The sequence below is a fragment of the Athene cunicularia genome (assembly GCF_003259725.1).
Source record: "Athene cunicularia isolate RWA chromosome 21 unlocalized genomic scaffold, athCun1 chr21_part1, whole genome shotgun sequence".
In the NCBI taxonomy this organism is placed as follows: domain Eukaryota; kingdom Metazoa; phylum Chordata; class Aves; order Strigiformes; family Strigidae; genus Athene; species Athene cunicularia.
In genome coordinates, this window is record NW_020799127.1 from 3,265,034 (window position 1) to 3,284,186 (window position 19,153).

The window sequence follows — 19,153 nt, forward strand, 5'->3', positions numbered from 1 at the left end:
AAGACTCAATGTTTACAAACTAATCAGCCTTGCACAAAGGAAAATTTTAAGCAAACCTATTGTTTATGGGGCAATTCTGCCTTCACTTTCAACATATGCCATAAGTAAAGTATGGACAGAGCTCCAGAGTAGACAAGAGAAAGTTTAAATCCTAGAGTTTACCCAAAGCAACCAGCTACAACCTTTGTCTCAGTTCTGCAACTTCACAGAAGGTGTGGTGGTCCTTTTCCAGTACCTGTAGGGAGAGACAGCCTATCTTTCCTGACCTAATGCCTCTTAACACAGCCTTAGGCCCCACAGCACTGAAAGGGGTTGGGGAAGCTACGGAGGCTTCTTTGTGTACTTAACAATCCTGCAAAGCTACCACAGGCTAGGAAAACAAGACCTTGGGGCAGTTCCCAGTGGGATTTCAAGATCCCTGCCACGCTGTGAGCATCTCTTTCAAACAAGTAAGGAAGAAAAGCCTCTCCCAGATTCTTCAGACCCTCTCATTACAGCTGTCTGAGACTGGGCTCATATATCCAGGGTAATTACAGGGCATCAATCATAGAAGCAAGTAATGGGAAGGTTGGGGGTCAGACACGCCTGTCTTGCCTCAGCAAAGCTTTTGGTGCTCAGCTGTTCCCAGCAGGTTCCTTCATCCCTAGCCCATTCAGCACAGAAAGGAACCAGCAGGAACCAGTCAAGAGGTTGGCCACCCACTGAAAGGCTTTAATGAAGAGCTGATGGACCTAGACAGGGGGAGGAGGTGGGAGCCATGTGGGAATCCCCCCCAGGGGAAGAGCCAAATCTAAAAATAAAGACCTGTGTTCACACCTACCCAGGACAGTCCAGACCTTGGAATCAACAGGATGTAGGTTTGTGCAGGCAGGCTCCTGCTCACCACTTTAAGACTGAGGTATTTGCTTACTCCCTGCATGACACTAAACTCCTGTCCAGCAAAAAACATTGAGTAAAGGGGAAAGTCTGTAAGGTGAGGTTTTGACCTTTAATCAGAATTCCAGCAAAATCAGGGTCCGGAGGAGAAGGGAATGCAACCTCACAGCAAAAGGGAATAACTTCTCCAATTTGTGCCTCTAAGGAGGTAGGATATTGGTCCTTTAAAGAGGAACTTTCACTAGGTACCACCTCTTCCTGGTTGTCCTTTGGCTACCATGCTTCTGGCCTGCAGCACTGCTTCTATCTCGAGCAGAGCATTCACTTTCTTGATTGTGCAGGACCAGCTCTTTGTTGTGACAGCCAGCTGTATCCTCCACGTGTCCTGAAATGAGCAGCAGCTGCAGGCAGGCCCCCACCATTCAGAAGCGTTCTTTGTCCTTGAGCTGGAATGCTGTTAGCTGGCGCCACCTTCCAAAGGCCTTAAATAGTAAAGTGGACAAATCAAATACTCAGGTTACCCTTGAGGGGTTGCAGCCACCCTCACAGTACCCGTAAACACAGCTTTTCCTCTAGCAATGGCTATGCCAACTGCCTCACCATTTGCTCAGAGCCCTGCCCTGTCTCCCCGATGTTCCTGTAGCCAGTAAGTGAAGTGCAGAGTACAAATCAATCTGAGAAAAGGAAGACCAGTGCCCACTCCGCCCTCTGATTTCTGCCCTTGCTCTCATCTTGGATCTTCGGGAGGCAGTAGAGGAGTGAACTGGCTATTGGAGCTCTAAGCCTTTGCCTGCTCACTCAAAATTTATAGCAATTTTGTCTGCCCCTGGGTGCAAGTCAGCATGGTCCTCCTCACCGATGTGGAGCCTGTTTCTTCCCTGAGTGGACTCTTGAGAGGCAGGGGATTAGTGGATTAACATCTCTGGTAACAGTGGGGAAGGGGGCACACATCAGGGAAATTGACTGCTGACACAAAGCTTTGAAAAACACACAAAGATGAACCCCTATAAAGCTGGAAGCTATTTCCCTTTGTTATAAGCAAGTCCCATTCCTTGATGCATTCAACTTCTCCCTAAGCAAGTGCTTTGTGCAGGGAGAGAGATACAGAGAACACCAGTTGTTCTTTTGGGGTGCGTTTTGGTCCACTGAGGTCCACAGAATTAAAGCAGTCATAAAAGCTTACCTGAGATAGTAGGCTCCTGGCTTCCTCCTCCAAAAAATTCTGCACCACACAGTTTTGCAAATGTCGTCGTCTCCACAACCTCCAGGCCTTTTCTATCAGCCGCTGCTGGTCCTGCCAGGAAAAGAGGCAGTGCACACATTAATTGGGCTCTGGCAGGCAAACTACCTCACTTCCCTCTAGTCCCACCTTGCTTCCAATTGCTTTCCCAGGTCCCTCTTGAACGACTTTGCATTGGTAACAAACAGAGCTGACTGCTAACAAAGCTCTTGCTGAACTACTGTCTCCTTCAAATACTATGGTTAATTAAGTCACAGCAGCCTGGGGAAAGGACAGTGCCCCACCAGTGCTCCAGCACAGCTCCTCAGTGACTATGGATGCACTCACTATATGTGTATCATCTTGTCTCCTGGGCGGGTCAGAGCACATCTCACACAGCTAATGCCCAAGAAACCAGACAGAACACGGGTCTGTTCCATAGACGGCTAGGGCTGAGCAGAAGGGGAAGCCAGATGACAGCCCTTGGTAGGCTGTGGACACCAGAGGGATGCATCAGGAACACAGATGTGATACTTGCTGTGAACTTTTTGCATAGGCTACGGACAATCATCCTGTCTCAGCTTCCCATCTGTAAGATGGGGTAAAGCACAGCTAAATGTCTGCCATGCTGCTATTTCAAAGAGAAGGATGGAAAAAGTAGCTACAGCAGCACACCAGGATTTCTGTGCACTCTGATACTTGTTAAATCCCCATGTCTCATCTCCCAGAATGTGTGTGAGGCTGCAAGCAGAGCAGGCTTGCCCAGTAACCCCATCACTGCCACCCTGGTGACACTCACCAACACCTGAGCCAGGATCACCACCCTGCTCGCTTCTTTCCATTGACGCCATCCCCTTGCCAGACAGCGGAGTCTCCTGTCATGCTGGCACCGGCGAAGTATCACCATGTGATGCCACCACCTCAGATACTTCCTTCTGTAGGTAAGAGGGGAAAATAAGCTTTATCAGCCCAGCAGCTCTACAAGAGACTCCTTCCTTGATGGCAGCAACAATAGGAAACCCAGAGCCCTCCACTCTACTTACCCAAGCCACTTTTCATCCTGCTCTTCCAAGCCCACCTCTGCTTTGTTGTCCTGGACCCTTGCATGTGCAGGACAGGGTCCTACCATACCAGGTCTCTCTACCAGGTAAGGGAGCATCAGCCTTTCAGACTGGCTTTGGTTTCTGTAGATCACCAGCCAGCGGTGAATGGCACTGGGAAAAAGTCCAGGAGGGACAGCTGGTGCTGAACCCTTTTCTCTGCCTCTTCCACCTTCTAGGAAAGAAAAGAGGAATCACACAGGAGCTAACCTCAGGGCTAAAGAGGTAGAGATCAGAACTGTCATAAACCTTTAGTCCTTTGGCTCCTGAACACAGAAGCAACCCACAGTCTGAGTTTGATTGCAATGAGCACTTACTCCACAGAGTAATCCCAGTCATACAGCTGGCAAACAGCACTCCCCTTCCCTCCTCACTCACACCCTCCACATAGCCCCGTGAAAAAAAAAGAGAGAACTGGGCATCTTCTTACTCATGGACCAAGACAGAGACATCTTCCTGCTTTTCCTAGCACCTATCAGAGTACTGCACTGCCGTGAGCATTGGGAAAAGGCAGCTGCTTTTGTCCAGTAGTTGCAGGCCTGCAATCAGAAATAACACAGCTGCAGCCAAGACTAAACACAATACACACAGACAGCACACACACAAAGTAGCCTTAGAGATACATTTATGTTCATATCCCTGCAGGTAGTTTAATGTGCTAGACCCCAGGCTGGAAACTGCACAGATGAGATCCCAGCAGGACCGACTCAACCCTTCCAAATCAATCGACCTCTTTGTGGTTTGCTAGCTGTGAGCCTTTTGAAAAAAACTGCAACTCTGACAGCTCGCTCTGCTCTGCAGGGACAGTGATTATCCCATCTCATCTTTGAGCAGAGAGGAAGGAGCACTCTTGTCTCTCTGGTCAAAATGTCCCCATTCCTTATTGCTGTGCTCCAGATGGTTGCTGCAATCAGTGCCAGATTATGGTGATGAAGTTGCGTGCACAGTCTGCAAAGAATTTCAAGGCAGGGACTAAGCAGTCACCATGAGTCAAACCAGGTTTTTATACAAGCCTTGATCATCGTGTCTCAGTGTCTAGTGACTCACTGAGGTCTTCACAACAGAACAGGCAGTTAAGAATAACTGTCTCCTTAGGACGTTCATTTCTTCTTACCTGTTTTACAGTATCCACAGATCCTAGGCGCAGGGCTTGCTGTCCTCTTGAGGCCAGTCGCCAGCGGTGACAGGCTTTACCCGGAGAGGGTTCCTGCCACCTGTGGTTTCTCTCTCCCAGCACCCGCTGTTCAGCTCTCAAGAATTTCACCTTCCACTCAGTAAAGCTCACAACTAGGAGATGGTGCTCTCTGACCCTTTTAAAACAAGAGAGTGCTTTGTGCTGCCTCAGTCTACAAGCTGTGACCTGGGCCCAGGTAACCAGGCACCTGAAAAACAATACAAGCACAGAAAAGTGGCAGATGCCTAAAGTCACATTTCTGTGTCAGCACCGAACAGGCTATAGACCAAATTCTGCCTTCTCAACCCACCCTGCAGTATGACCCGCACATAAGTGGTCAAAGCAAGCTAAAAGAACATTCAATAAGAAAAAAGCCTGTTCCTATTATTCCTTCTGCAACTAACATTTATGTTATCTTTCTCCATGTTACTTGTTTTTCCAGTGTCTTGTCCTTGGGAGGTGTAAATTCAGCCTCTTCACTACAGTTTCTTTCTACTAAAAACTTCTCATTGTATTTCAGATTCCCAGCACTGTTACCTTGCAACTCCTCAAAGCCCAGGAGTATGACTGCTTCCTCCTGATCATTTTAGAATTTCCTCCTCTTCAAAGGCGTCTGCAAACTGAATGCAGTGTTATACTGTGGTTTTCCTTTACCTACAAAGCACTTTTCCTAGGCTGCCCTGCCACTACACATAGTGAAAGAGGAATGAAATTAGTCAGTCTGCCATCTTTTTCTGTGCCAGCAGCTGACCTTTAGGATGATGCTTGAGCAAGGCTTTTTCTTTATAGGATGAGAGTAAACCTGCTAAAATCTCCATCAGCATGGATCTCAGCAGACTCCTTAAGTCTGTTTGCTGCAGAACCAAGCTGGATTTAAGACAGCAGCTTGTTATCAAGATTCAGATATTCAATTTTTTCTTGGCTGTCACACACTATGTATGTACAACTAGATGTACAACTAGAATCTTTACGGAGACAATTTTATTCCAAAAAAATCGATGTCTACAGGAGTTACTATTAACAGCACTGTAAATCTGCACCCACAATAATCTATATCTTGCAGGCTGATGCACAGGAGGCCAGTCTTCCTCTGCAACCCCAGAAGCCAATCTGCTTTTAACTCCTGGCTTATCCTTGTGGTTTCTTGTTCCACTTGGACTTTCATTATGCAAATCACCCCACTGCACCATAGGGCAGAGGTGTAAATATCCTCTGCCTGGCAGGCTTCTCTGAAGATCAAGAGAATCTATTGCAGGTTATCCTAGCATGAAAAATGCCCCCCTCAGAAGAGACAGGCCTCAGCCTGTACCATATCCAGGTGAGAAATTGGAAGTGCTCTCTCATCAAAGGAGAACTCAGAAGGAAGATTAATGGTGGAGACACACTCTACAGGAAGGAGCAACATTAAGGACTTCTCTCAAACACACTTCTCACTAGGGTGCCACCACACAGATTGATTTGCAGAAGAAAATGCAATTGGGTGGAGTGAGTGCAGAGTCTAAGCATCACAGCCGCTAAGGTTTTACTGGGGTTTTAGTTACTCTTTCCTCTGCAAATCTTTGTCTCCTCTCAGCCTGAACTTGCAATTCAAAAGGAAATCTGCTAGGGCCAAACTTGTACCGGCCTTAAATAAATCCTTGGCATAAAATAATCTTATTCATTCTTACCCTCCTGAATTATCTCAAAGAGAATGACCTGAACAATTCCTGGTTCACTGCAGCTGGACAGTTCACTGCAGTTCAGGCAGACAGTAGCCTCACACAACATAAACCACAAACAAAACAGATTTCAATGAGAAAGTTACTGAACAGCTAAGAGACAAGTTGTTAATGACTGGCAGCAGACACCTTACTCTTCAGATCAAATTCTTGTGTTTTCAGGATCTGTACCATGACGTAAGACTCCAAAATACACTGAAGCTTCACCTATATTGCAACTAACACCAAGATGAATTATCATGATTTTTCCTTCCCAGGCTTTACTGAGTATTGCTTTTCTGCAGGAATATATTGGACTAAATTTTTCACATTAGTTTAAAATAAAATCAACATGCTGTATCCAGAATCGAAAAGATGCAGGGTTGTAAACATCAGATCTCTGTAAGACCTCTGCCCAGTATTCCTTTCAACAAATAGTAATTCCAGTGGAAATGAGGCTTTCACTTTTTTAAACTACACAAATTTGTTTGCATCTCCCTTGCTTAGTTTACAAATACCACACTGCGTAACTAAGACTGAACAGAAGGTCTGGAAAGAAAAGAAGTTTTGAATGAGAAGAACGAGATGGCAAGTGTGAGGCTATGGGTAACAGACCCCTTAATGTAGGAGCACCCCCAGGGAAGTGCTCATACAGAAGCTCCATTTACACACAAGTTAGCTGTACTTTCAAACCCAAGCTCTAGTCTAAATACACTGGATTCTCTGCTACATAAATTGCTCTTCACTCAAAGCTTCCCTTGGAAATGCTTTCAGGGCAGGAAAGAAACCTGTGCAGGAGAAGACGATCCCAGAATAAAGCAGCATCTTTCTGCTTCCTTGTTTGGCAATACCATATTTGCAGGATCAACCTCTTCTTCTCCTGGCAGCTGTGCTGAGCCCATTGCTGCTGCAGCTCTCTTGCAGCACGTTTCCCTGGGGGAGAACAGAAGACCCTGCTGAGCTGAGCCCATCGATTTTTTTTTCCAATCTCAGAGTCCAAACAAGAGCAAAGAATACAGGTGCTGCAAGTACCAAATGGGACCAGACTTTCTAAGATTTCTTGTCCTCTCTTTATGCATCTGAAGAGATTTTTCAATTTACCTTGTAGTTTTTTGTCTGCAAGGCGGTCAGACCTTTTTTTCCCCTACCCACCCTTCCCCAAGCAAGGGATTGCAGTGCACTTCCACTCTTATCTGCAAGGCAGTTTTCCATAAAAATAAGGAGTGTTCCTTCCCTTGCACTGTGTAAGTACTTAACACTTAAAGCATGTGGAAACCCCTGAGGGGCAGGATCAGGACTGTCAGACAGCCCCAAAAGATACACCCTGCTCCCACTGAAGCAAAGCCTGACTGTTGGGTCTGAGAACGTATGTTCAAGCTTGGAATACTGCACCTGAACTCCATTCAACTCCCCAGCTGCTAAAATACACTACTTGAACACTCCTTTGGTAGTGAAGGTAAAGCAAGATCCACCCCTTTTCCAATCAGCTGCCAAGGAACATCTGCCCCAGCATAAAGTGCTACAGAACAGCAGGGCACGTATCCTGCTTGTAATCACAAGGCAGCGATACAGGCACTTACTGACTCCCGGGCTCGTTTGTGCCATCCCAGAGAAGCAGTGCACAGTTACAACCTGAAGTGGAACTTTCCCCATTCCAACCATTCCCACAGCATCCTCCTCCTACAAACACAAGTGCTGCTGTAGGATGGGGAACTCACGTTGCCAGTAGGAATGCCAACGCCACAGAGCATCAGCAGTCATCTGGTGAATGTGACACCTGAATCTCCGGTCAGCTTCCACTTTCTGGGCCACTCTCTTCTTCCATAGGCTGAAAGCCATCTGGCAGTAATGAACTTGATGTTTTAGGGCTGCTGCTGCTGCTGCTGCTTTTTGGTTCTTATTTTCCACAACCCAGTGGTGCCAGCCGAGAAAGGCTCTGAGAAAGACAAAGGTCATTGAATCATCTGTAGGAACAACTCAAAGTTTCACACCCTTGTAACTGAAACTTTAACAATAAACATAACATGAGGGAGTTTAGGAAATGTATCTGATCTGTTAACATCCTCTCTCCATTAAATGTCAGGGGAAGCGATGGACAGGGCAAGTTCTTGGGCCTGCTGTGCTCTTCAACTTCCAAATGAGAACAAGGCCAAGTCAGCGGATAGGAAGTTACTAGGGCTTGTTATCAGCAGTGCTGGGCTTGCTCTTAATTTGTGAGGCATCCCATCAAACCAGAAATGATTGTGTTATATTTAACACAGGAAAAAACAGGAAAAGCAGGAAAAAACCAAAATAATAGGCTGCGAAACTCCCACTGAGGACAGAAAAACATAGCTAGAGGAAGAAATTCTTTCTTAAAAGCAAGTGTAGAGCTCCCAAAACAGACAGCTTTAGGAAACTTCTGGAAAGCATAATACCTACCGAGACAGCTGAATGAGCCTGCAGCACTGCTGGGCCTTTACAAGTTGCCGAGTCCGAGCTGACCAGACAATGAAGTACCTCTGCAGACAGCACTTCTCTGCTTGGTGCCAGCAACTCTTCACTTCCTTGTCAGAACTGCAGTTCTGTAATCAGGAAAAACAAAAAAGGGCCTTGAACTGCTGCAACAGTTACTCCATGCAGCTCAGCCCTTTCTCCTTGCTGCTGTGACTTCCATGATTGCCCAGCGCTCTGTTGCTAACCCCCACACACTACATGAACACCCAGACACAAGGGTCTAACACATCCCTGTTAAATCCTTGACACATGGCCAATTTCCAACTCAGCTGGCAAATGGTAGGGAAGAGTTACCCTGAGAAATGCCTCAATCTCCCAAACCTTCTGTCAGAGAGAAGAGAGAAGAACAAAGAGAGAACAGCAGTGAGACCTTCCATATGCTGATACTGAAACCCAAAGGCTCTTTGCAAAATTCAGCTATGCAGAAAACACTTGTACGTTTATATGCATCACAACACTTCCCAGGCTTACCTGTTCCCATGTAGAGTAACTGGTGAGAGGCTGGACATTACTGTCTGGAATCTGCAGTGCCAAAGACTGGAATTGAACTCCCACTAACCAGTTTCTTCTGTAAGACAGAAGTGTAAGGGGAAAAGGAAAAGAAAAAAAAGAGAATAAAGTATCTGGAAGGATGATGTGACGTGACATGAGGGACTAACCAGAAGGGAGGAATTCAGCCAAACCAAACAAGGGACCACTGCTACCAGTACCCCAAGGAACCAGTCTCCAACTCACCCAGATCCAGTACACTGTGGAGGAAAGGAGGCCTGTAAGCCCAGCTCCCCACCCAGCTCAGCTGGCAGCTCTGCACGCTGGCCTTGTTGCAGGAAAGAACTGTAATTCGGTCTGTGTGCGACATTCCCAGCAGTTAGAACCGGGGAGAAGCTCTGCTGGCTGCTGCCACTAAAACTGTATTCCTGCAGGTACAGAGGGAAGAACACGCTGTGAGGTAAGTGTCCCCACAGTGGAACCATTCGGCTAACAGTTCCAACCATGACATTTCCTCCTCTTTTTGGCAAGGATTCAGGGAAATCCAGGATGCATCCAAGGAAATTGCAGGCTATAAAGTACAGCTCTGGAGTACGGACACGTAAGTGATGGGGAAGTTATTTCTATACTAGTTATTTCTATACTGAATAGTTATACAGTGACTTTATGCTGAGAAGAGGGGAAACAGGCACATGCACTTTCTCAGTGATGAGGCTCTTTGTACCTCATTCCTTCCACTTTGCACCCACAAACAGGAGCAAGTGCACAGGAGATCCTCACTAGCTCAGCATCTCCCCAGATCACTAAATGATGAATCAGGAAGGGCACAGAGAGAAGTGACTTTACGACTTCTGATTACATTTCAACTCCAGGACCCTACAGGCTCAGTGCTCTTTGGGCCTAAATACTAAGCACAGTTTGCTGATGACAATATCATGTTGAAGCAGAAATTCTCCCCACAGAAATCCCATCAATTTAATACATCAGAACAATGTGGATGTATCAAGACCTCCTCACCTTTTCCAATGAGCTTTGAGAGGCCAGAGTAGCTGGAGCACTGCTGTCAAAGCCAGAAGATGTTGATAGGTCCTCAGAAAACTGCATGGCAAAAGGTTCTTCACAGACAGTCTTGTGTGAGTGCTTGGGACATTGTTCAATTGTTTTCAGTGTGAGACACTTTCGGTGCCATAATTTCAGAGCTTTTCTGAGTCTATGTTGCTCCAAAGTCTGAGAGAAAAAACTGAAACAGAAGATATTGAGACAGCAAAGTGACTGAAAAGGTGTATCAAAGGGGGACACTAGTACAGACATGATGGGTGATAGATGGTAAAAGGGGTTCTTCCAGGAGGACCAGAAAGTCAAGTGAACACTACTAATGAGGGCAGGGCTCCAGGAACTGGCTCATCTTCACTCACTCAGCTCTATGATGCTCACACAGCCTTGCTTTCCACAGCAGATACACTCTCTGGAGCTTCATCTTTTGGCAGAAGTCATCAAAAGAGTAGCCCGTTTTCTCCAGAAACCGTCTCTTTACAGTCCACAATGGCTGATCTTCGTGCTTCTCTGTTGCAGTCTTGTCAGCTACTGAGCTTATAACTGGTCCTTAACCAGTTACAGAGGTGACAGAGACAACATTTGTCAGAAGGCAAATGAAAACAGTTTCCTAAGAAACTCATCCCAGCCCAGCCCTCAAACTGCTTCTTTGCAGTGAGGTTTAAGACCTTCTGCTATATTTATGAAACAGAACACTTCTGTAGCTTCACTGACACATCCAGAACAACTAGTCCTCTGCCCACTCTGGTTTTTTAATACCGTGTATCATCTGAGCCGCTCTGCTATCAGGCTGTATTCAGCTGGTTTTCACCATAAAAGAAGAGAAGAAAAGGAGCCTAAGCACCTCCAAATCTTAGATTCTGCACAGACTCCAAGCTGCTCACCATAATGTTGCCTCCACTGTAGAAGGATGAAGTTCATCATTGCCTGCTTATCATCTTCTCTGACCTGCAGCATCTGAACCCAGTGCTGGAAGTATTTCCTCAGTGATACTGCTCTGAGATGGGCCAGGTTGCACCTGTAAAGTGTCTTCCGCTCAACAGTCCCCTTCCATGCACTGAAGCACCTGAAAATACCAAAGGAAAATAAAACCACATGGAAAACCACATGTACAAGCTTGTGTTGCCTCCTGAAACTGGGTTTAGTTCACAAAAGACAGACAGAAGCTGTTGTCTTCTGAGCTTCTATTCGATTATTTCATTAAAAAGCAACTGTCATGCTTAGAGCACAGCAGCACGGTGGGTGCTCTCAGGTTTGGTCTTTCAGGACATCAAAGATCAGGACCAAAAAGCTTTGGCAGTGCACAGAAGGCAAGTTGTAACATCTCTGGCCACAGCACTTCCTTTTCATGTTTCTATCCCTACTTTCATCTCTATCAACTCATAAAACAAAAGAATATATGGCTTTAAGATGGAGCAACACATCACTGTCTGGGTCGGTTTTGGCATTCCTTGGACTTTCACAGTGAACAGACTTCACATGAAAAAAACAGACCTCATCAACTTACCGGGAGACCAAGTTTCTTTGGATCTGAGTTGTCAGTGCTAAAATCTGTTCCATTTCCAAGCATCGGGAACGCCACAGCCAGAAAACTTTTCGTAGCTGCTTCTTTTCCAGCAGAGCGCGGGCTTCCAAAAGCCTGGCTTCCTCTTTGCTTAGTAGCTCCTTCTGCAGGCGCCACAGTCTGAAAGCTGCTGCGTTGCAGGGCAGGAAAAGATTGACAGGAAAAAAAAACAAACAACTTAGTAGAACTTCGAACAACTTAGTGTCACACAGCAAACATGCCCTGGCTGAACTCCAGGTGTCTGAGAAAGAGCACTTAGGGGAGACAGCTCGCATTGCTGAGGCAAGAGCATCTGCTGCAGCTGAATTAATACAAGGAACGTGTATGACACAGCAAGTGGGCCACCCTCCACCACCACAGACACCAGCCCAGCTATTTGCAGGATCAGGTTCTGAAAGAGCCTGGTCAAAGTGACAACTAGACACAAACCAAGAAACACGGTGAAACAGTGATTGCCTCCAAGCTGTTCCAAGACCACGGGATATGTGCTTACCAGCTAGCTGTCTCATATCTCTGATTGCTTGAGCTCTCCAGCAGAACTCCTCTTCTCTCTGCCTACGATGAAGCTGTGTCCACAGTCCTCTCTCCACCCTGAAAGCCACAAGCAGGCTTTAAAATCCATCTATCCAAAGAGGCACTCAGAGCAGAATCCATGGTCTTCTTTCTCTCTAGGTAGCTCTCTCTTTTTGTCTGGATTTGTTCTTCTGCCTTCAGAATCAGAAGGCACAAAAGGTTTTTCTTTTGACACCTCTACTGTCCTGCTAGAGACTGTAGTATTGCCTCACTCCAATCTCATTTATGCCTGTATCACGTATGCAGGTAACAGCTAACCTCAAGAAATAGTACAGGAGTATTTCTGTCAGACACTCATATCAGACTGAAAACACTAATGCACAGAAGATCTGGAATAGGACTGTTTAGTTCTTAAAGCTAAGTTACTAATTCTTGCAGTGCTTATATGCAGGAACACATCCAAGGACCTGGAAACAAGTTTGCCACCATCTGAGAAGAATTCTTCCCTGTGCTTGTAAACTTCCACTTGTCCAAGATAGCAGAATAATCTCAACCTACCTGCGAGCCTGCTCTGCTTCCTTTGAGTATCCTACTGTAAACTGGTGCTGAGCTGAAGTTGTCATAGTTGCTAATCTTCCCACTCCAAGAAACCCGACTGATGAACTTTGGGTACAGGAATATGGCTTAGGCTGTGAAGCTTGCTTCTTGCTCCATTTTGCTACAGCGTCCTTCCACTGAAGGAAAACCCACATGATTAGAACAAACTGCAGGCAGAGTATCAGCATCAGGGTTCACATCACTCAATTTCACACAGGGCACTCCCTTCCTCCTCTCTATCCAAACAGGATTTCTGCCTTCTCTGACTGCACAACAGAAAACTCATGGGACTGTTTCCACTGTCCCCAGCCCATCCTCACCCTGCGGAAGCTGACAGCTAGCAGAGCCGAGGCATATCTCTGCTGGGCTACCTCCAGCTGCATCCTCCTTTGGTGCACAGCCCACTGCAAAGCACCAAGGCCCTTCCGAAGCAGTTGCTGTCTGTAAAGCTGCCTGGATGCAGCCCTCTTCCAGAGAACGTGTCTCCTCCAGGCTTGGAAACACCTAGTTAGAATTTGTCTGTCACATAAGTGCTGGAAACTTAAAAAGAGAAAAAACAAAAATGAGCTCCAGTTAACAGAAAGTTAAACACAGCCAGGAGGTGGCAATCAGAGTTCAGCCATCAAGCTGAAAAGAGGTATTTCAAATCATTCTCTCTAAAGAGTGAAAAACCTGCAGCCTCACACTAAATTAAGGTATCACTGTTGTTAAATTGGTAGCAATCTCACACACATTTTATCCACAGGTCACAAATTTGAATCCCATCTCATGGGTAAGCCCAGTTCTTGATCTTCCTTAACTGTGCAGTGAGCATGCCAGAATTTGCTGCCCCAGAAAGCAGCACACATGGTACCAATGCTTTTTCATTGCTAGCCACAACCAATGTTGGATTTAGAAGCTAGAGTTTAAAAGATACAGAAATTTTTTTTTTAGACCATTCTCCATTCTAGATGGCAACTCTCTGGAAAGAAATAGGTAAGAAATAGATACAGCCCCTGAGCTAACTATGGCAGAATAATGTAGGTTAAGTCCTAAAACCAAACATTCCCAGGAACATGCCCCCTTAGCCACTTTCCAGCAGTTTTCCTCCTCTTTTAACTACCAGCACACCCACATATGGACACAGAGTCTTTTTACCTTTGTTCATTCACCTTCAACGACCAGCAGCTGTTCCCCAACACCTGCAAACAGACGAAAGACTCACATGATTATTCACAATACTCTGTTGAAGAATTTATCTGTGGCCAGCATGGCAAGTAATTTTGGATGGAGACCAGAACAGTCTCAGAGTAGTATTATGTCAGATGCCTTTGACACTACCCCCACCATTGCTCTGTGCATACTCTTAGATACTTCAGACATGGAAAAGCAGAACCAAACTGAAATCTTAAGGCCCTGCAACTACACACAGAGTGAAAACCAGTTTAATGCTTTCTCTCTGCACGTAGATGCAGAGAATACAAACAGGTGTTTATATTCCCAAGAACAACTAAGTTAGCAAGCTGGTCTTTAGGAAGGAGCATGTGAGACAGAAGGATGCATATGTCTGAATGGAGCAGGACCACAAGAGAAGAGATTCTGGCCATTCAGTGCCAGAAAAAAACTATAGGACAAGCATCCCCACCACAGTTGTACCTCAACTCTGTGCCTCTAGCAAGAAGCGAAAACAAGTACAAACAGTATCTGTGAACAGGGATGCTACACAGTGAGCACACCCTCACCTCTCTGGACACAGTTTCCTTTGTCTGGCTCCCTTCTTCACAGCACCGTGGTTCTTTGGCACTCCTCTGCGCAGAAGGTTCTTCAGACTGGTCAAAATTGGCGGCAGCTTCCCAGTTCCTCCAGCTGCTTCGGTAGGAGTGTTTGTTTCTCCTTCCTTCTCTGCTCATATTCATACAATCTATATCAGAAGATTCACCAAAGCCTTCTTCAAATGCCACTCTTCTGGCTGCTTGTGATCTAGAGTCACATACTTTTTCTGACTCTTTGCTGGACTTAACATGAGGTTCAGAGTTACTGACTTCTACAGATTTAATACTAAGCTGCTGGACTGGTCTAAACTCTTTATCTCCAGGAGGAGAAGCAACTCTCATGCACACTTCCCTTGGAGTCCCATACATGGCTACACCAACGTTCACCTGAGCCCCACTCAAATCTGCCTCCAGTGATACCTGCAGAGCCTCTAGATACGGACTGGCTGGCAGGTCTCGCTTCCAAGATATAGCACGTGGGGATGCCCCACCAACTATCTCTTCTCCTTTAAGAACCTTTTCAGGGGAATGACTTTTTGTGTGAACATAAAGACTACCAGTTTCCAGAGTTGGCTTTGCCTGGGACTGGCATCTGAAATAAGGGGAGCAACTGTAGGAGGAATCTGCTTCTGTATCCACTAGCCTACCAGAGCCCACCCCAGAAGAGATGGTTTCTGGCTGGATGTCACCTGAAATTTTGGTTCTCCATGAGTTCAAGTCAATGTACCTGTATCTGTGAGAGACAGAGAGAGGTTCTACATGACCAAAGTCCCTTGTCAGGGCACCAAGGCTCCAGTCTTTAGCAAATGGGACACCCCATTTCAATCTTGCCTGAGTGGCACTGGTCTTTACTCCAGCTAGCTGTTCTCCCGTGCTCAGGATACTAGGAGGTGAAACATCAGGAGCAAAGCACAAACTGCTACTGACTGGGGAAGACTTGGGCTCCTGAGGGAGGGAGCCCCACATCCCCATCAAAGCAGTTTCCTGCTTAAGCCTCTCGATTGAACTGTACAAACCAGCAGAAATCTGTGAAGATTGCAGAAGAGACCGAAGGGACTCCAAACCAGATGGACTGAGATCTCCCAAGGCCAGTGCTGAACTGTGACAAGCATTTACACTTTCACCTGAACTCCCTGAAGAGGGACACGCCACTAATTTGTGCCTAAGAGGGGAATCTACTGCAAGAGATGGCAAATGTGGATTGACCGGTGAAGGGTTCACAGGATCCATACAAGAAGCAGCAGGAGGTTGATGCTTTTGTTTTTCCACTGAAGAGTCACTATTCTTGTTCCTATTTTCTAAACAGTGATGGTCAGCAGTGTGTATGGAGCAGCTACCAACTGCCCCTGACTTCTGATGGTGGTGTTGATGAATGTCAATATCCTCATTCCTTCTCCCTTCTAAACTATAAGCCTCAAGGCGTGAGTGTCTCTGAGGGAGATTCACAGCAGGGAGCACTGACAAAGCAAGATGGGGAATCCTATGAGCCACACACTTAGAGCTCTGCTGCTGCAGCCTAGAGCAGAGATTATTCTGCTGCAGGAAGCAGGAACTGGTGAACTGAGTGGTGGTGTCCTGGAATGGCTGAGAAGGGCAGGAGAGATTAGTCTGTCTCTGACCGGGATCTCTCTTCCCACCTGACAGAGGTGCGGGACACAGCTGGCCTTGTTCTGCTGTCTGGCTGGGAGTTACACTGAATGCTGTAGCCTCAAGACAGTTATGAGAAATGTCTACTTGACTTCTAGTGCTCAAATACCGCTCAAAATCGACGTTCTTCTGAATGTTTCTTTGCTCTGAAGAAAAATAAGAAGAAATAAACAAAGGAGCATGCATATTTCTCATCATATCTTGCCTAGTTTGCCAGAGGCTTTGAGTACTTTCCTTATAAATTTCTCCAATCCACCAGCATCAGTCCTGAAAGTATTACAGCCGCTACTCTTTTCATGTTCCTCAGCAGACAATCATGTCTGGCAGAGCAGGAATGACTGAAGGGGACAGACTCTGTTCTCAACAGAAAACCTGGAAAACAAAGACTTCCAGCATTATGCATTCACCTGCAGCCTCAAAAAGAACTTGTTGCTAGCAAGGCTGAATTATTCTGCTGCCAAGACAAGGTAGTCTGTAGCTGCTTTTCCAGAATGCTTTACATCTAACCAGATCTACGTGACACCAAGCAAGAACAGGTCTAACAAAAAATGTTTTTACAGAAGTTAGAGCAACACAGCTGGAGTACAATGCTTACCCATTGTCATTGACTGGAAATCCAGCTCATATCTCCTCCACACTTGTATTTTCTCTAGGGCTGATAGGAAAGGTAGTGACTCGACTTAAGGTACTGTTTAACTGCTGAACAAGTGAAAATTTGTTCACATATGCTACAGCCCTGCAAAGGTTTAAGGCTATGCAGGCCAATTTCCTCTTGTGCACATGTAAACATGAAACCATGTTTAAACATCCAGAGAATTTACATTGTCCCCTAACCTGGAAGAGTTACAGCACAAATGGGAGACCTCATTTGAAGTCGAGCCACTAAGACAGTTATACATGTAATACTCATGCTGAGCACAGATGCATAAGTTGCTGCTAATAGGTAAGTGCAGTTGAGGGGACTGTGATTTCATTTCCTCAAATTTTAAAAGCAAGTTCAGTCACTCTGTCATTCTAACCACCATTCTTTCCCACCCCCATTTTAAAAAAATGAAAATGGTATTGTGAAAAAACGCACACACCTTTATAATCTTAAAAAAAAACCCTAGTCAATCTGAAGAGACACCACAGCATAAGAAATCAATGCCCATTGTCTTTTTCAAACATACTCAAATACCAGAAAGCCTCCTGTGAAATAGCACTCTCTTTCCAAACTATGTTTATCTCATTCTCTTCTAAGAAAGCATCTCAGCCTCAGTCCTCTGTTTGCAAACGGCTCACTTGTCCTTCTCACATGCAAACTCTTTCAGTAATCACCACAAACTGGGGAGTAAACTCAAGTACTAAAGCAACAGGAGACAATCATGCAGTGTCGCAATTATCCTCGGGAACTGCGGTTACTGCCTTTCATCCATCACCAAGTGTACCACGAATGGAAAGATCCCATTATTTTTTCCAGACAAGACAAAGTTGGCAGCTACAGAGTGCACAGACAAAGCATGGCTGCCTTGTTTAGAGTGCCTATCACTGCATGAAGTATAACCACAAAATGCAGCAGACTGGTGTTCTCTAGAAGCGCTCCTCACATCCCAGGAATACTCAGCCAACTAGCAGTGTATCACAAAAGGGTGTTATAAAGGATTTGAAATGTGAGAAGGCATGAAGTCATCATGTTTATCAGTGCTGCTTTGCTCCATGAACACCTGGAACCTGGCACCTAACTATTTTATGCTAGAGAGAATCTATTTTCTTGATAACTCGTGATTATTTTTAGTTCTCCATTTCAGTTCTTTCTAGGAGATACCAGGTTTTCAACACACTACCATGATTATTTTAGGTGGTGTTCTTCACCTCACTCATTCCTAATTTCAGTCTCACTGAGATCAGGAAGAGTCCTTTAAAAATCATGTTGGTCTGCCTTCCCTAAACTGCCATTCAGGACTTTAACGTAACCCCTTTAAGCAGTAGTTACTCAAAAGGCAACAAGATTTTATGAAGTGCTTTTTTTAAAACTTCTTCTCAGGCTAAAAGACATACTCAAGGCAAGCTGCAGATTTTGAAAACTGCAAAATCCATGGCCAATGGATTTCGTACTAGTTTTTACATTTCCAACTAAAACACTTAATGCATGATTACTATGTACACTTTGCAGCAATACACTAATGCATTAAAACCTGAAACAAATCCAATTAGGCAAACAAAAATTAAGCTGATCAATGTTCTTCCGTTGTTATAAGCAAAAGCAGGTAAATAGCATGGTTCATGAAAAGTAAATCAAGCTCTTTCAAGTGAATGCCATTTTAGCGTTATGGTAACAATGACAGGCCCGTGATAAACACGTAAGCACTGCACAGACAACACTAATTTTCCCATCCCTGCAGACCAAGGCTGATCCACTTCACGTTGTAGGTTGGGAACGGCGACTGGTCCAAGATCATGCTTCATGTGCCATAGAAACAAGGTTTTCCCCCCACTCCTCGAGTCTTACAAACTGAGCCATCGCTGCCCTCGCAGAGCCTCTCATCGCCGCTTCGGCATCAACAGGCAGGCACAAGCGTCCTTCCCTCAACCAGAGAGGGCAGTTCCCGCCCCGGCAGCTGAGGCACGGCCGCCCAGCAGCTCCCTTCGCCGGCTGCCAGGCACGGACCAGGCAGAGTCCCGGGATGGGTGGTGGGAACGGGAGGGCCATCCCCCCCAGCCCGGGGGAGCCATTCCAGGCCCTGCTCTCGCGACTGGAGGCCCCTCGTCGGCACTTACTCACTGTGAGAGCCACCGCCGGACATGCCACCGGGCCTCGCCAGACCCCCAGGGTCGGGGCACACGCCTCTCTGTGCCCGCGCCTCCGAGCGCAGGGGCAAACCTGCGGCTTTGTCCCCCATTTCACGCCCAAAGCCCGGCTGCGAGGCCGCCCCAGCTGGGTCGCTGTAAGCAGCTTATCCCCCGCGATCAGCACGGCCGCCTGCCACCGGGGCTGCAG

The 19,153-nt window shown here is 46.1% G+C and overlaps 1 protein-coding gene across 6 annotated transcripts; it reads right to left on the reverse strand.

The window, feature by feature from the left end:
* Positions 1-44: 44 nt before the first annotated feature.
* On the reverse strand, positions 45-19,144 carry C21H1orf167 (chromosome 21 C1orf167 homolog). Of its 6 annotated transcripts, XR_003399848.1 has the most exons (22): positions 18,938-19,144; positions 14,500-16,322; positions 13,916-13,959; positions 13,099-13,318; positions 12,740-12,915; positions 12,162-12,259; positions 11,612-11,798; positions 10,989-11,170; positions 10,467-10,653; positions 10,069-10,291; positions 9,298-9,479; positions 9,034-9,130; positions 8,488-8,630; positions 7,785-8,002; positions 6,855-6,999; positions 4,310-4,577; positions 3,626-3,734; positions 3,139-3,370; positions 2,895-3,030; positions 2,060-2,170; positions 821-1,358; positions 45-235 (listed from the first exon to the last, which is right to left on the reverse strand). XR_003399848.1 is itself a non-coding variant. In XM_026862570.1 (21 exons), the coding sequence occupies exons 1-21, from the start codon at positions 19,053-19,055 to the stop codon at positions 1,299-1,301; spliced, it is 4,956 nt and encodes a 1,651-aa protein (XP_026718371.1). In that variant the 5' UTR covers positions 19,056-19,144; the 3' UTR covers positions 45-1,298. The 6 variants fall into 6 exon arrangements, 5 of the variants coding, with proteins under 5 accessions (XP_026718371.1, XP_026718369.1, XP_026718374.1 ...); XM_026862570.1 differs by having other exon boundaries at positions 45-1,358; positions 11,612-11,795; XM_026862568.1 differs by having other exon boundaries at positions 45-1,358.
* Positions 19,145-19,153: the final 9 nt, after the last annotated feature.

What these genes read in the sequence shown, in the direction of transcription:
- C21H1orf167 (XM_026862568.1), bottom strand. Translation starts at nt 19,055, where the DNA reads ATGGGGGACAAAGCCGCAGGTTTGCCCCTGCGCTCGGAGGCGCGGGCA. An exon ending in TAGCTGTCAGCTTCCGCAGG is followed by an intron (nt 12,916 to 13,098) that starts GTGAGGATGGGC and finishes GTTTTCCTTCAG; the next exon opens with TGGAAGGACGCTGTAGCAAA. An exon ending in TTGGCATTCCTACTGGCAAC is followed by an intron (nt 7,000 to 7,784) that starts GTGAGTTCCCCA and finishes GTTCTCCCCCAG; the next exon opens with GGAAACGTGCTGCAAGAGAG.